The 15,934-nt window shown below is 34.7% G+C and overlaps 1 protein-coding gene and 1 pseudogene across 1 annotated transcript; one reads left to right on the top strand and one right to left on the bottom strand.

The window, feature by feature from the left end:
• Nucleotides 1-2,790: 2,790 nt before the first annotated feature.
• LOC107855050 lies at nt 2,791-7,060 on the bottom strand (annotated as a pseudogene).
• A 5,199-nt stretch (nt 7,061-12,259) lies between these two features.
• LOC124885868 (uncharacterized mitochondrial protein AtMg00810-like) lies at nt 12,260-12,733 on the top strand. Its single transcript, XM_047394122.1, has one exon. The coding sequence runs from the start codon at nt 12,260-12,262 to the stop codon at nt 12,731-12,733; it is 474 nt and encodes a 157-aa protein (XP_047250078.1).
• The last annotated feature ends 3,201 nt before the right edge of the window (nt 12,734-15,934 follow it).

Genomic DNA, 15,934 nt, shown 5'->3' with positions numbered 1-15,934 from the left:
TATTCATCCGGTCTTTCACATATCCATGTTGAAGAAATGTATTGGAGACCATTCATTAGTGTTGCTTGTAGAAGAGATCAAAGTGACAGACTCCTTGTCTTATGAAGAAGAACTTGTAGCAATCTTGGATCGCCAAGTTAGGAAATTGAGGAGCAAGGAGATAACTTCAATTAAAGTGTTGTGGAAAAATTAGAAAGTTGAAGAAGCAACTTGGGAATTAGAACATGAGAGATAGATACCCAGAATTATTTGATCCGGTGAATAACGAAATAGAAGGTATAATCTGTCTTATTCATTAATGGTCTTTGTGTGCTTGAAATCGTGCTTATCTGTGTTCTGCGCCATCATTCGGGGATGAATGATCCCAAGGGGGGATAATGTAACACCCCACGAAAATCGTACATGTATTAGCTTCTAGTAGCATGCTTATAGAGTAATACTCAAAAATTTCTCTAAGTGTCAAAGGGACTTAGTCTCATTTTTAGCTCCCAATCTTTGATGAATTACTTCGTGATCTTCCCGAGCTTTTTTTCTTGATTTTATTATTGATACGGGATAGGGCAAGTCAATAGTACGTCTTGGGTGCATTTTAGGGGCATAACACACTGGTTTGAAATGCCTTTGAAATGCTCCAGCATTTTGGGCGCATTTCAGACCACAATTTCAGGGCCAACTTCAAACGATTATAACTTTTTTTATGTAATGAAATGGGAGGGATACTGTATATCAAATGAAAGCTCTTTGAGTTTTATTTCCAATACAATGAATTTCATCCAAATCAAATATCGGAGTAAAAAGTTATACCCAATTTACTTCAGAATATCAGTCTGTCAACTGAGGAACTACTGCGACTTTCTTTGTTTCCTTAGGGTATTTTAGTCCTTTACCCACCCTTATTCAGCCATAAACACGTGATTAAGCCCCCAATTAACCAAAATATGGTCATTTTATCCAACTCCCTCAAGAACTAAACACTTAGGTCTCAACCTAAGAATCAAAATCCCTCAAGATTCAACCGTGGGTTTTAGAAATTGATTGAAGATTCAGAATCCCCAAACTGTAGGCTTCAAGAAGCATCTATCAAATTCCTAATTTGAGGTACGTGGGGTTTATCCTAAAAACTACATTGGCTTGTAAACACTAGATCATGATTTAAAGATTATCAAGCCTGAATTTTAAAGGGGTTTTTGGAATCTATGTTTTAATTATGGATTATAAATGTTTTTATGATATTGTGGATTTGGCCTGTAGGTCTTTCCCCCTTGAATTGATTTACAAGTATATGTATATGTATGAAAATTGAGATTGAAGATTTTTTGAGAGCACATATTATGAAACCACTCTCGTATGTTGAATTAAAGATTATGGTTTTGTTGGAAAAGAGTTGAAATGCATGCCTTGTGATTTGAAAGTGGTTTTCTCAATGTCATAGTAATTGAAACATGATTTAGAAATAATGAGAGGGTGTTTCTTGATGTTACTATGATATTCTTGTGTTAAAGAGAAAGAAATGCATGTAATTGAGAACTTTGACATGACCACCTTGAATTCTTGAACTGTTGACAAAGAGAGTTTCCTTGCATATTTTTACATGAGTTTTAAAGAATGAGTTTCTTGAAAAGAATTGTTGATATGGTGGTCCTAAATTCCATGTTTTAAGAATAAAGATATAATTTGCTAAATGGCTCAGAGAATGTGACTTGCAAGTTAATGGTATGACGATACCATATAAGTGTATGATATGACAGAGTTAGAGTTTGATTTCAGAGAATCTATGTTTTAAAGAGTTAAAAACTGGGTTGATATGAGTTAGGTGGTTACCCGAAGAAAGCCCGAGTCAAATGACTCTATGCTGAAAACCGTGATTCGTCGACACGGGAACTTGGTACCCTACTATGTGATCCTGTTTACCTAGTACTTTGCCATCCCAAATCGGGACTTATGGTTCGGAGCCCTGCTTCGTGATCTTAAGCCCAACCACGATATAATGACTTGATTGTGGTTATGGCACCCTGCTTTGTGATCTTGCGTGCTTTTCCCTCACTAGTACTCCTATCTTGGCGGCAACCGAGATAAGGTAGTCGGTGAAAGCTGTGAAATTATAGGGTATACAACCTAGCGCAGAAGTAAAACAAAGAGTGTTACAGAGTTTAGATGATTTTACAGAGTCTTTTAAAAATGCCCATGTGATTTTTACCATATGACATATTTATGAACTACTTTAAATTGCTCTCATATATATTGAATATAAATTATTTTTTTGGATTTGCTCTGCGTACCAGTATATCTATATTGACTCCCCTACCTCTTAGGTTCGGAGGCTTAATCTAGGGGTCCGGCTAAGCAGTAGAGTATCCAGAGAGAAGTGATTAGTGCAGTGGTGAGCCTTCTTTGTTCTAGAAGGCCTATTATATCAGATTATGTTATTTCTTTTGTTTTGGTCCACTGAGGGCTTTGTCCTAGTTTTCAGACAGTTGTCATTTGATCATGTAGTAGAGATTTCGCAAATTGTTTTAGATGTTGAGTTGATTTTAGATTTCATTCCTTCTTGTTAAACTGAATTCAGAGTATGACCATGTTTCCGTATCGGATTGTATTTCCGCATCTTCTCTTATTATATGAATGTTGTGCATGACTACCAGATAGAGTAGGACTTTCAGACCTTCATGGTTCAGGATGTCCGTCATGGCCAAGCCCTAGTTCGGGTCATGACATAGTCATTCACTGAATGATACATAACTAGGATATAGACGATTTTAATATCAAATAATACACAATCAAATATGAGAATGGTAAACTACTTCATAATCATATGCATTTGCAATGCATGTGAAACTTAATCTTAAGTCACTTGAAAGTACAATATATCCCTTCTTAAGAAGGATAAATTTCAATGATAATGCATCTCTATGACTAAAGAGCTCCAACCAAACATCCGAAACTTCTTGCAAGATTAAATATCAATTCAGCACGAGCATAAGAATCTCATATTATTTCAGTAGTTTGGCAGCTACATGTTCTGCAATAGTCATACTTGAAGTTAGGCCTGGTGATTCAATCCCAAACAGGTTGACTAAACCAGATATACCATGAATATCCTCTCCCTGCAAACCACGCGTTTTAGAGACTGTCAGATTTTGCAGTTGGAACAACTCAGATATAACTGAAAACTGATTCCGACAATTCTTGTCTGATAAGTCTGGAGAAAGACCCGGTGAGAGTACTTTGTAATGCTTAATTTTGGCAAACTCGAAAGGATTGCATGTGATCAGAGTAGTATAACATAGGGATAAAATAGATACACTATAGAACTTAAGTGAACCATTCAGGTTAAAACTCAGAATGAGTTTGATATGTTACCTGAACTTACACAAAATCAGTAGAACCCTCTTCTGGACCAGAAAGCTTTGGTCTGATGCCTACATAACCTGGATCCAAAGATCCATACTTCAAACCAGGGTAGTATTTTCTTATCGCTGGGTAGAATTGATTTGCACGGTCTTCATGCACAGAGTAATCGAACCTAGAATATCATAAGCACATCATATCGGAGATTAGAACTTTTCTGCACCTATTAGTCTCGTAATGCAAGAAGAGTAACTATTTCCAGCGTTAAGAAAATCTTTGAACTATTCTGCGACTCCATTTTCCATTTTAAGTGGAAAGAATGTAATGGGCTGAAATACTCAAAAGGAGAAGATGCTTTCAAACCTTCCAATGTCGAAAAATTTACATTATCTATCTAAACATTCATCACCTACAAGCAGTAAGGAATGCACAAACTTCTGAGCTTCAGTCAGTGCAAACAAAGATGAAATGTCAATTCAATAGCTTGACGTCCATCGTCAGAGATAATAACAAGGACACAACAGAACTTCTTACGGTTCAAGATCTGAGATTACTACTGTAGCCCTCCTCAACCATTTTGGGATGCTTGAAGGATGAGATTACTACTGTAGCCCTCCTCAACCATTTTGGGATGCTTGAAGGATGAGGCTATCAAGGATCATCTTAAAGAATCTTGAAAATTTCCTAAATATTAAACCACCAAGTCTACCCACTGAAAAATATACAATCTCAGACAAACTTTAAAGAACTTATTATAAATTTGAACTATCAGAAAGAAAGCTGAAAACTAAAAAGAGTTCAACCGTGAGACACAAATTTGGGCATTGGTGGGAAAATAAAGAATTTTTAAGCGTCTAAAACATAGAATGAATGTTAACAACTGATATTGAATTAGCTAGTTTAAGAATCATCATTGTCAAACTTATCCACATAAGAATATCTTAGAAGAATGGATATGAGTTATTATTATGTGTGCTCGATGAGAACTTACATGTTGAGGAAGCTCGGAATATCATCAATTCCTTTAATCCATTCGACATCAGGACCAAACTTGACTTGGCCATTCAAATCCAACGTAACATGCACTCCAAGGCCACCGACCTCAGGTATAGGATAAATCAAGTGCTTGAAAGGGGATTTAGTGTTTGAAAGTGTGAAGTAGCAACCACGAGCATATTTAGAAGCAGGAATAATACTGTCGGGTTGACCTTTAATTCGTTTTGCAATGGCTGGAGCACTTAGGCTTGCAGAATTAACTACAAACTTTGGAATAAGAATTAGTTCAGAGTTCAATTCAGTCCTCCCGTTCCATTTTGCAAGGGCATTGCTCCCAAAAGCATGAATTTGAATTTGATTTCCTTCAATATTGACCACCAATAACAGCAGTGTTGTCCGAGAAAGTTGTCCCATAACCCATGGTATGGTCATAGTCCTGTCAATATTATATCACTGATTCTAAAAAGTAAACAAATAATGATAAATCGAGATCTTCTAAGTAAAGAGAATTTTTGTTGAAAATATGTCTCAGAACTAAAGTAGAAATCGATAACTATTAGTAGTTTTAAATTATTAGAATTCTATGTGCTTAGACTTAGAAATTAGTTATTCCTTTTGTTATTTGAATAGGAATTAGTTGTTCCTTTGTTATTTCTTTAATTTCAAAGCTAAAAACAAACAATTGGCATCTAAGGCCAATTTCTTGAGGGATCTGTGAGAGAAACAAATTCTGAAAACAACTTTTCCCAAATAGCTCATCCTGTCTTTGATGGTGAGAATTACCAATTTTGAACAGAAAGAATGGAGACTTATGTTAAGGCTTTAGATCTTTGGGAGGTCGTGGAGAAGGATTATGATGAAAATACCACGATGGCCCAGATCAAAATTCAAAAGAAAAAGAAAATTAGAAAATCAAAGGCAAAAGCAACTTGATTTGCTAGTGTGTCTCAAATAATTTTTATGAGAATTATGACCCTTAAATCAACAAAAACAATTTGAGATTATTTGAATGAAGAATATACAGGAGATGAAAGCATACGAGACATGAATGTGTTGAATCTAATAAGGGAATTTGAATTGCAAAATATGAAGAAAACTGAGATCGTCAAAGAATACTTGGGCTGACTTCTTGGCATTGTTAACAAGGTAAAATTGCTTGACACAAAATTTAAACAATCAAGAATTGTTAAAAAAATTCTTGTTACAGTGCCTGAAAGATACGAAGTATCAATAATAACCTTGAAAAACAGAAAAGACTTGTCTAAGATTACCTTGGCAGAATTGTTAAATATATTGCAGGCACAAGAGCAAAGAATACTTATGAGACAAGATGGTATGGTTGAAGGAGCTTTGACGGCTAATCACAAGACTCAAAGCAAAGGTAATAATTCAAGAAAACACTAACTAACTTGTCACCACTGTGGCAAAATAGGTCATCCTCTATTTAAAAGTTGGAAGAGACCATATGCACAATACAACATCTGCAATCAACTTGGTCATGAAACTGTGATTTGCAAAAAAAAATCTAAAAAATATGAAGTAGATGCCAAAGCCACCAAAGAAGAAGAAGATCACTTATTTGTAGCAACATATCACTTATTTGTAGCAACATATTCTTTAACCAAGAAATCTGTTTTTTTGGATGATTAACAGTATGACAAAACTCTTTTTTAAAGAGTTTCTGTCTTTGGAAAATAAGACAGTCATAATTGGAAATGGTGACTATATTTTCACAGAAGAAAAATGAAATGTTGCAATCAAAATAATTTCAGATACAAAAATAATTTCAGTTGTTCTTTACGTGTCCGATATTGATAAAAGTCTGTTAAGTGTTGGTCAACAAATGGAAGAAGAATTTAAAGTATTATTTAGAGATAAATATTGTCGAATCTTTGATTCCACTAATCATGAGATTTTACAAGTTGATATGAGAGGCAAAATTTTCTTATTTAATCCAATAGAAGATGCACACAAGCCATTCAAAAAATAAAGAAGAATTGGTAGATTTATTCAAGAGGTCAAATTCAGCCAAAGCCGAGATTACAATCTTCAATTTCTGATCTAAGGAAGAGTGTTGAAAATATGTTTCATAATAAAGTAGAAGTAGATAACTATTAGTAGTTTTAAATTATTATAATTCTATGTGGCTTAGACTTAGGAATTAGTGGTGCCTTTGTTATTTAAATAGGAATTAGTTATTCCTTTGTTAATTCTTTAATTTTAAAACTAAAAACCAACAGTTTTTTTCTCAAAGTTCTAAAGAATGAGCCCTTTGGATGTTGATTAGAAAGCAGTCAATATGACATAAAATGGTGAGAAGAAATACCACCAATTATAGCATCAAGGAATGGCTATCCACTATTCCCGAGGAAGGCGGCCATAAAGCTTTAACACACTGCAATTCAAGCTCCAGTGTAGTAGCTTCATACCCTTCCATCATTCTCAGACCCTTAACCCCATTTTGAATTCCTCGAGTCATGAGAGCACTCAACTTTGGAACCTCTGATAATCCAGTAGAAACTATTAACTTGCCTATCTGCTTGGGTGGAATTTCATGATCTTTGCAATATTTGTAGAGCAATTCTTTCCCTCTAACACAAAAAGATGCCTCCTATAAAATTTGACAGTCAAAACTCATGCGTGGGAGCCTCCTTTCAGTTGCTCTTTTATAATTTCAAGAGAAGAGATCTACATGTGTTGGATAACGAGTTTGCATTGAAGTGAGGAAAGATAAGAATGACTATTGCCAAGCCAGCTATCGCTAGTTTGCATAGTATTGTACATTTAATATCACTACAGCATATGCGCTGATATGCATAGTATTGTAAATCAAGGTTTTTAAAATTGAATCCAGGGCGAACTCAATGTTTAGCACTCAAAATGTAGTCATGATAATCAGCACTAGATTGTGCTTGAACTCGACTTGAAATTCAAACATCACGTAAATGTACTCTAATCAAGCTAAGACAACTAGTTTCTCCATGCTGCATCCGATTGTATTCCCAGTTGTAGATGTAAAGAGGAGGAGAATAACCAGTCCGCTAGACACTCAACTTTCACCACCGAAGCATAAGAGACACCATTATTTTCTCCTCTTCTAGAAAGCAGGGAATACTTAACTGTATATTCAAACTTCCCATTTATTCTCAATCAGTAGCTATAGGAGCAAGATTACAGCCAGAGATGAGAAACCCGAATGATTAGCAGAATTAAATTTGAACTTTCAATTCATGCTTAATTGGAAATGTTCCTACTTCTGAAACAAGATTAGAGTAGAGGAATACGAGAAAATGGACTAATTAGCTGTATCAAAATCCAAACTTTCACCTTAACTGGGAATTTGTAGGAAAAAGATTAAAGAAGAAGAAGATGAGAAATTCTCAATTCATTAGTAATATCAAATTCAAAGTCTCTTTCATGGTTAATAGAGGATAGTTCTCGCAAAAGACCAAAAACTTGATTGACCAGCAATATCAAAATTCAAACTTCTAGTTCATGCTTAATTTGGAATGCTCAAAAACAAGATTATAATACAGTAGAAAAGAACACAACAAACTGTTTTCTTTATATGTTCAAGTCTTGGTAGACAGAGTTTAACCCAATGCATGGGAGGTAGCAGGTACAACAACATAACTAGTGTAACCCCACAAGTGGGGCCTCCCAGTAGAGTGTACACAGACCTCAGTCCTACCTCACAAATGTAGAGATTGTTTGATACAAGTCGAATCGGCTCCACTCTTTTGAGATCTATGCTTCAAGGATCGCACCTAAGGATCCAAGACTTGGTGGTTCTAGGGAAGCTTTTTTTTTTTTTTTTTTTTTAAATTCAAAGCATTCTAGGGAAGCAAATACATGATTGGAGGATAGTTTGGGAAGGAACTACACTTGATGATATCATCCAAAGGAGTGTTGGACAACATCGAGTTTGGAAAATAGCGCGGAGTTTACAAGGTCCAACGAAGCAAAGGAAGAACATATGTGCCAACATGTGACTATTTGGCCTTTTGGGTCACTTCTGAGCCCATAGTCTTGAGTATTTGGCTTTTAGGTCACTTTTGGGCCCAATTAGCATTTAGGATCAGTCTAGGGCTCAATTGTAATAAATAACCTAGGATATAAATAGGTAGTCTTCTCTTTATTTTAGGGTTGGATGAATGTACACTTGAGAGTGTTTATTGAAAGCTTGTTGGGACCTTTATGGACTTGTGAAAAATGTTGGTTGTGAGTGATCCATCCTCTCTTTATCATTTGTGTCTATATATCTATCCATCTGTCTTTTATTCTTGTTTCATTTTCTATTATTTCCTTGTTTTTGTGTTTTCGTTTCCGTAGTTTCCTCGTGTATCGCTGTTTATAGGAGGTACTAGGTATCCAGTAGAATTAATTGAGATGCCTGCAAGCTGACTCGAAAATCATGATTATAAAAAAGGGAACATACAACAAACTTGATTGACTACCAGTATAAAAATTCAAACTTCCAATTATGCTTAATTGGAACTTTTATCGGCTAAAAGAAACAAGAAACATGACTAATAAGCCGCAACATCAATTTCAAATTTTAAGTGCTTAATAGGGTATTAATAAAAATAAAATTCAGACTTCTAGTTAGCTTAATTCTGAACTTTATCAGCTAAAAAAAATAGAAACTCAATTAACAACCAATACCAAAATTTGAATCTCAACCAAATGCTTAATGGGATTTGCCTTAAAAACAATAAGATTCACAGTTAAAATTAGAAAGAAAAAAAATAGACGACAAGAAGAACCTTGAGAGAACTAGGAGGGCAATAGATGCCAACATGAATAACTTCACTATTACAAAAACTTGTACTAGAGCGAAAAATTGAGGCAAAATCCACAACCAAACCTTCTCTATCATGATTTAAACTAAAGGGATCATTTGGTAGGAGGAATAAGGATAACTAATCCCGGGATTAATTTAGAAGAGAAGCTTATCCCATGTTTAGTTGGGACAAAATGCATGGGATAACTCATCCCTGGATTGTTGTATTTTTCTTACCCCTCCTTGAGGGTGGGATAACTAATCCCGGAATAACTTGTTTTCCTACCAAATGGCCCCTAAGCTCTTTAGCCACTGCAATGCCCACTATACCTTCCCCAATCACCAAAGAGTCAAAAGTAAATTCTGTATACAATTTATCCTCAGACACACTTTGTGGGATTACACAAGGTATGTTGTTTGTTGTTGTTGTTGTTGACATGTTTCTGTTTTGTTGGCTGATAAAGATTATAGTTAAGCGTTACTAGAAGTGTGAATTTTCTTTTTATGAATAATGGGGTATTCATAAAAACAAAATTCAAACTTCTAGTTATCTTAATTGTGAATCTTTATCAGCTAAAGAAACAGAAATTTGACGACAACAACATATTCAATATAATCTCACAAAGTGGTTTGTGGGATCCAGGTAGGATAGAATATACGCAAACTTTAACTCTACTTCAGCCATAGAGAGGTTGTTTTCGATAAGCTCGACCAATAAGCAGTATCAAAATTCAATTTATAACAAAGTGTAACAAGGTATGCCTAGAAAACAACAAGATTCACGGTATAATCTCACAAAGCATTGTCTGGGGACGATCGAGTGTACACAAACTTTAGCTCTACCTCAGAGAGATAGAGAGATTGTTTCTGATAAACTCGATCAATAAGCAATATCAAAATTCGATTTTTAACCAAATACTAAAAAAGGCATGCCTTAAAAAACAAAAATATTCACAGTTTAAAAAAAGACAAGGATTCAAGAAAGAACCCTAAGAGAATGAACAAGGAAGAAAAAGTGCCTACTTAAGCAGGTCGAGAAATGCACAAAGAATGCGACAAAAAGTTAGGGCTTGAAAATAAAAACTGTTTTTCTTCAATTTTCCTTTTACTTCTGAGTAATTAGCAATTAGTCATTTGAGCATTTAGGCTCAAATTAGGGACTTATAAGTCATTTGGGTTTAGGTGAACACCCCAAATACTAGGGCCTACACCTTAGAAGACTTTCGCGCCCCCACAACGCCTCTGTGCGTTCTTGCTACACTTCTCCTTGAGGCTCACCTTGTGAGCACCTCTGAAAACACTAGGTGTAACTACATTAGCGAACCCCTTGATTATATAATCCTATTTAAATTAATGTTCGTATATTATACCTTGATAATTATTCTTTTCAAGAAGACTGACATAAAGTAAAAAAGAAGACAAAATTAACATTGTCAACAATAACATGCACAATGTCATTTGGAAATGGTGTATACAAATACCTTACCCTTATTTTATGAAGACTGAATAAATAAAGAAAATGGAAAACATACATTTACTTCAACACGAACACATCATTTAGTTGGATCTCAAATCCAGGGACAATGAAATTATTCTCTTGTGTGTATTATCTTTTTTATTTTTTATTTTTCTAACAATCAACCATCATAAGAATTCTTATAATCTTCCTATATATAAGAAAAAAATAAAAATCAAAGGTACCTACAATAAAAGAAGTTATATTGAGTTTTACGTTCTTTTTGAAACTTAGTTTCTCCACTTAAATAAGTAGCACATCAAGTTATCAAATGAAACAACTCTCCAGCCCTACCTCTTGATACATCTCATATTTTAAAATCAATTTCTCTCAAACGGTGCTTCAAATTCTCCAGTGCAAATCCGTGCATATTTCGTAAGATTTGCACAGAGCTATAGGATATGAGGCATCATTTGAGAGAAATTGATTTTAAAATGCGAGAAGTTGTATCAGGAGGCAGGCTCGAGAGTTACTTCAACTAATAAGTAGACGTGCTATACATATTTGAGTCGATAAACTGAGCTTGAAAAAGAGCTTGAGACTAAGTATAACTTCTTTTATCGTAGATACTTGTGATTGATTTTTATTTTCTTACTTATATATAGGAAGTTTATATGAATTGTTATGATGGTTGGTTGTTGGAAAAAATTGAAAAAAAACAATAAACATAAAAGAATAATTTTACCCTCTCTTGATTTGAAATCTTTGTTTAAGTATATGTATGTTTTTTTTTTGGCTTCATAAAATAAGGATTCGCTCTGCGTACACACCATTCCCAGATCTTATTGGTGGGATTACACTGAGCATGTTATTTTATTGATGGTAATTTTGTCTTCTTTTTTACTTTATGTCAGTATTCTTGAAGGAAATAATAGCAAGGTATAACATACAAAAATTAATTTAAATAGGATTACATAATCAAGGGGTTTGTTTATGTAATATATATTATAGTTGAGGATTACAAAAAGAAAATGGCATATTTGTAACTATGTATCTTACAAGCATCTCCAACCTGCTCATAGAGCTTCCATAACTACTTTCTCTGCTGTGACTGAATCAACATCCTATTTCGAGGCCAGTAAAGACCCTCTGTGGGTAGCTGCTAGTAAAGGCTGAACTATCACCTTTGAAAGGAAAAATCAGACTTGGTCTATTGTAGACTTGCCTCCTGGGAAGATTCGTTCAGGATCAAATATCATGCTTCTGATGCAGGGGAAAGGTATAAGGCAAGGTTTGTTCCCAAAGGCTACTTTCAATAGAAAGGGTTTGACTTCACCGAGACTTCCTCTCCTGTTGGAAAAATGGTTATCGTTAGGGCAGTTCTAACTTTAGCTACTTCTTCTACTTGGTATATGTTCCAGATGGATGTTCACAATGAATTCTTACAGGGTAATTTTCGTGAAGATGTCTATATGTATGTGCGGGTTTTCAATCTGGGGGGCCTCAGGGTGTGTATAAGCTACAAAAATCTCAGTATGGCTTGAAACAAGCACCTAGGAAGTGGGATTTGAAACTTATAAAGGCACTCAATGATATAGGATTTATCTAGACCCACTATGATCACTCTTTGTTTACTCAGACTATAGATGGAGCCTTGGGCATAGTCTTAGTATAATATGGATGATTTACTAGTGATAGGTAGCAGCTTGACTCATATTCAAAGAGTAAGGAAAAACCTAAAATCCAGATTCAAGACGGAGGACATAAGTAGCCTTAAATACTTTCTTGGTATAATATTGATAAGACTTGCTGATAGTAAACCAGTGGAGACACCTCTTGAGTTCAATCACAAGCTCACTTCTCATGAGTTTGACAAAGTAGTGAGGCCAGAAACAGTGACTTATAGAAAGCTATTTGCTGACAAAGGAGTTCACCAAAGAATAGTTGGGAGGCTTCTATACCTGACCATGACAAGGACAAATCTTTCCTTTGTGGTTCAAGTCCTAAGACAGCATATGCATGCTCCTAGACAGACTCAAACAGATGCAACATTAAGAGTAGTCAGATGCATAAAGGGTACTGCAAGTCTTGGTCTTTTCATGCCTGCTGATATTAATCTGAAACTAACAGCCTATTGTGAGCCAGACTAAGTCTTATTGTTGAGACAAGGAAGTTAGTTACTGGATATGTAGTCAAGTTTCATGAAGGCATAGTGCCATGGAAATCTAAGAAACAAGAAGTTCTGCTGAGGCTAAATTCAGGAGCATGCCAACAACTGTGGCTGAGAACACTTGGCTAGCTGGTGTATTTAAGAAACGGGGAGTAGTGATAGGGAAACCAGTGATTCAAGAAAAGCTCATTCAGACACAACATATTGACACAAAATAAACTGATGGTAGATCTAGACTAAGAGTTCGTGCAGACCTCAACAATATTATTTGGTTGGCAATCTAGAGATGAGAAAACCAATTTCATTCATTAGCTTAACGGTGAATGTAGATGAATGTGGGGCCAGATGTTCTGTTACTTAATCTATTTAACAATGTAATTAGGTAGTTAATGAGGATTAGTTACAATAGATTAGTTAGATATTTTGGTGAATAGGTCGGTACGCTGTCTATAAGTAGACTAGGAAGTTTACGTGTCTACTTGTACTGTTCTATTCAGTTTCACAAGAAAGTTTTTCCTCTTCTTTTTCTGTCTTCTCCCAGATTCATATGGCTGAGCTCTTTAACAAAATTCAAATTTTAGGTAAATGCTTAATGGGGTACTCATGAAATATTCCAGTTAGCTTAATGGGGAATCTTTATCAGCCAAAAGAAACAAGAAACTCGACTAATAAGCATTAAGCCGTATCAAAATTCAGACTTTATAGTAAAATGTTTAACAGGGTATTAATAAAAACTAAATTCAGACTTCTAGTTAGCTTAATTGCAGCTAAAGAAGACACAAACTCGACCAATAACAACAATATACACAGTATAGTCCACATGTGGAGTCAGGGGAGGGTAGAGTACATGCAGACCTCACCTCTACCTTCTCGGGTAGAAAGGTTGTTTCCAAAATATCCTTCGCTCAAAGAAAGCTAAAACACAACATTGAAGAAGACATAAGCCGTAGCATAATAATACGAAAGTAGAGAAATAACAAAAATGTGAAATACTAATACTTCTTTATTATGTAGCAGTCTGTCACCCATTGTTTGTTGTGTGCTTTTATGTTTTCTGTTATATTTGTAATTTGTCCTGAGCCAGGGGTGTATCTGAAATGGTCTCTCTACTTCATCTGAGGCAGTGATATAGACTGCGTACACTCTACCTTCCCCAGACCTCACTTTGTGGGAATATACTGGATATGCTATTTTTGTGAAATACTAAAACTACAAATCCAGGGAAACCAAATGCAAAATTAACTACTACTAACCGTTTACTCGAATCCTCGCCCTCCACACCCTCCTACCAAGGGTCGTATCCTCGGTAAGCTGAAGGCTTGCTATCTCATGCCTAATCACCTCTCCCCAATACTTCTTCAGTCGAGCAGTATCAAGAATGAAGTTTTAACCAAATTCTTAATGGGGTATTCATAAATACAAAATTCCGACTTCTAATAACACTTAATTGGGAATCTCTAGAAGCTAAAAAAAAAAAAGAGAAACTCGACCAATAAGCAGTATCCAAATTCAATTATTAACCAAATGCTTAATGGGGAATTCAAAAAAAATAAAATTCATACAACCAATGAAGCTTAATTGGAATCTTTATCAGCTAAAAAAAATAGAAACTCGACCAATACGCAGTATGAAAATTCAATTTTTAATCAAATACTTAATGGGGTATTCATAAAAAAACAAAATTCAGAATTCCAGTTATCTTAATTGTGACTCTTTATCAGCTAAAAAATAGAAACTCGACAACGATGACAACAACAACAAACACAGTATATTCCTACAAAATGCAATGTGGGGAGGATAGAGTTTACACAGACCTTACCTCTACCTCAGAAGATAGAGAGATTATTTTTGATAAACTCAACCAATAAGCACTATTAAGATTCAAACTTTAAAGTAAATGCTTAATGGGGTATTCATAAAAACAAAATTCAGACTTCCAGGTATCTTAATTGTGAATCTTTATCAGCCAAAGAAACAGAAATTAGATGATAATAACATATTCAATATAATCTCACAAAGTGATTTGTGGGGTCTAGGTAGGATAGAGTATATGCAAACCTTAACTCTACCTTAGATGTAGAGAGGTTGTTTAAGGCTATTTCTGATAAACTAGACCAATAAGCAATATCAAAATTCAATTTATAACCAAAAGCTTAATGAGGTATGCCTAGAAAACAACACGATTCACAATATAATCCCATATAGCATTGTCGGGCAAGGATAGAGTGTACACAGAATTTAGCTCTACCACTGAGATGTAGAGTCGGTTTTCAGATAAACTCAACCAATATGCAATATCAAAATTTGATTTTAAACCAAATTCTAAAATGGGGTATGCCTTAAATAACAACAAGATTCACAGTAAAGATGTCACAACCCGACCCGAGGTCCTGGCCACGACGGGCATCCTGAGCCACACAGGCCTGAGATACCCCTGTAACTCCCCAACCCACTAGTGATATTGTTCGCTTTGCGCCCAAGTCCGCACGACTTTAAAACGCGTCACTATGAAGTAAGGATTTCTCACTTATATACCCAACATCCCTCCTGTATTTTACCGATGTGTGACTCTTCCTAAGTTAGGGTATTAAAAAAGAAAAAAAGACAACAATCCAAGAAAGAACCTTGAGAGAATGAAGAAGGAAGAAAAAGTAACTTCTTGAGTTGGTCGAGAAATAGACAAAGAATAGGAAATTGCATGTCATAAACCCTTTGACCCCAATAAGAAATGTCTTTAAAAAATAACCTTCTTACTTTTTAATTATAGTACAAGTACCATTTTGCCCTTCTACAGCTCAAATATATTTTTTAAACTTTCCATACTTATTTGTCTCTCAAATTTTATTTTTTATTATTTTCACTTTTTATTTTTCCTTTAATTTTATTATTTTATTTTTTATTATTTTAACTTTTTTATTTTTTCCTTAAATTTTATTATTTTATTTTTAATTATTTTTCACTTTTTATTTTCTTCTTTAATTTTATTTTCATGTTTTAATTCATTTGTCTCGATCTTTATTTTTTTTTTTCTCAAGCATTATCTATTTGTTTTTCCCCTTTTTAACTCATTTGTCTTGAACCTTTATTTTTCGTTTATTTTTTGTTTTTATCAGTTCTCTTTTTTTGTCCCTCATTTTTCTCAAACTTTATTTTTATTTTTTCCTCTCATTTTTTATTTTCT

Source organism: Capsicum annuum, chromosome 7, assembly GCF_002878395.1.
Source record: "Capsicum annuum cultivar UCD-10X-F1 chromosome 7, UCD10Xv1.1, whole genome shotgun sequence".
NCBI classification, from domain to species: Eukaryota; Viridiplantae; Streptophyta; class Magnoliopsida; order Solanales; family Solanaceae; genus Capsicum; species Capsicum annuum.
This window is presented reverse-complemented; position numbering and strand designations above follow the sequence as displayed.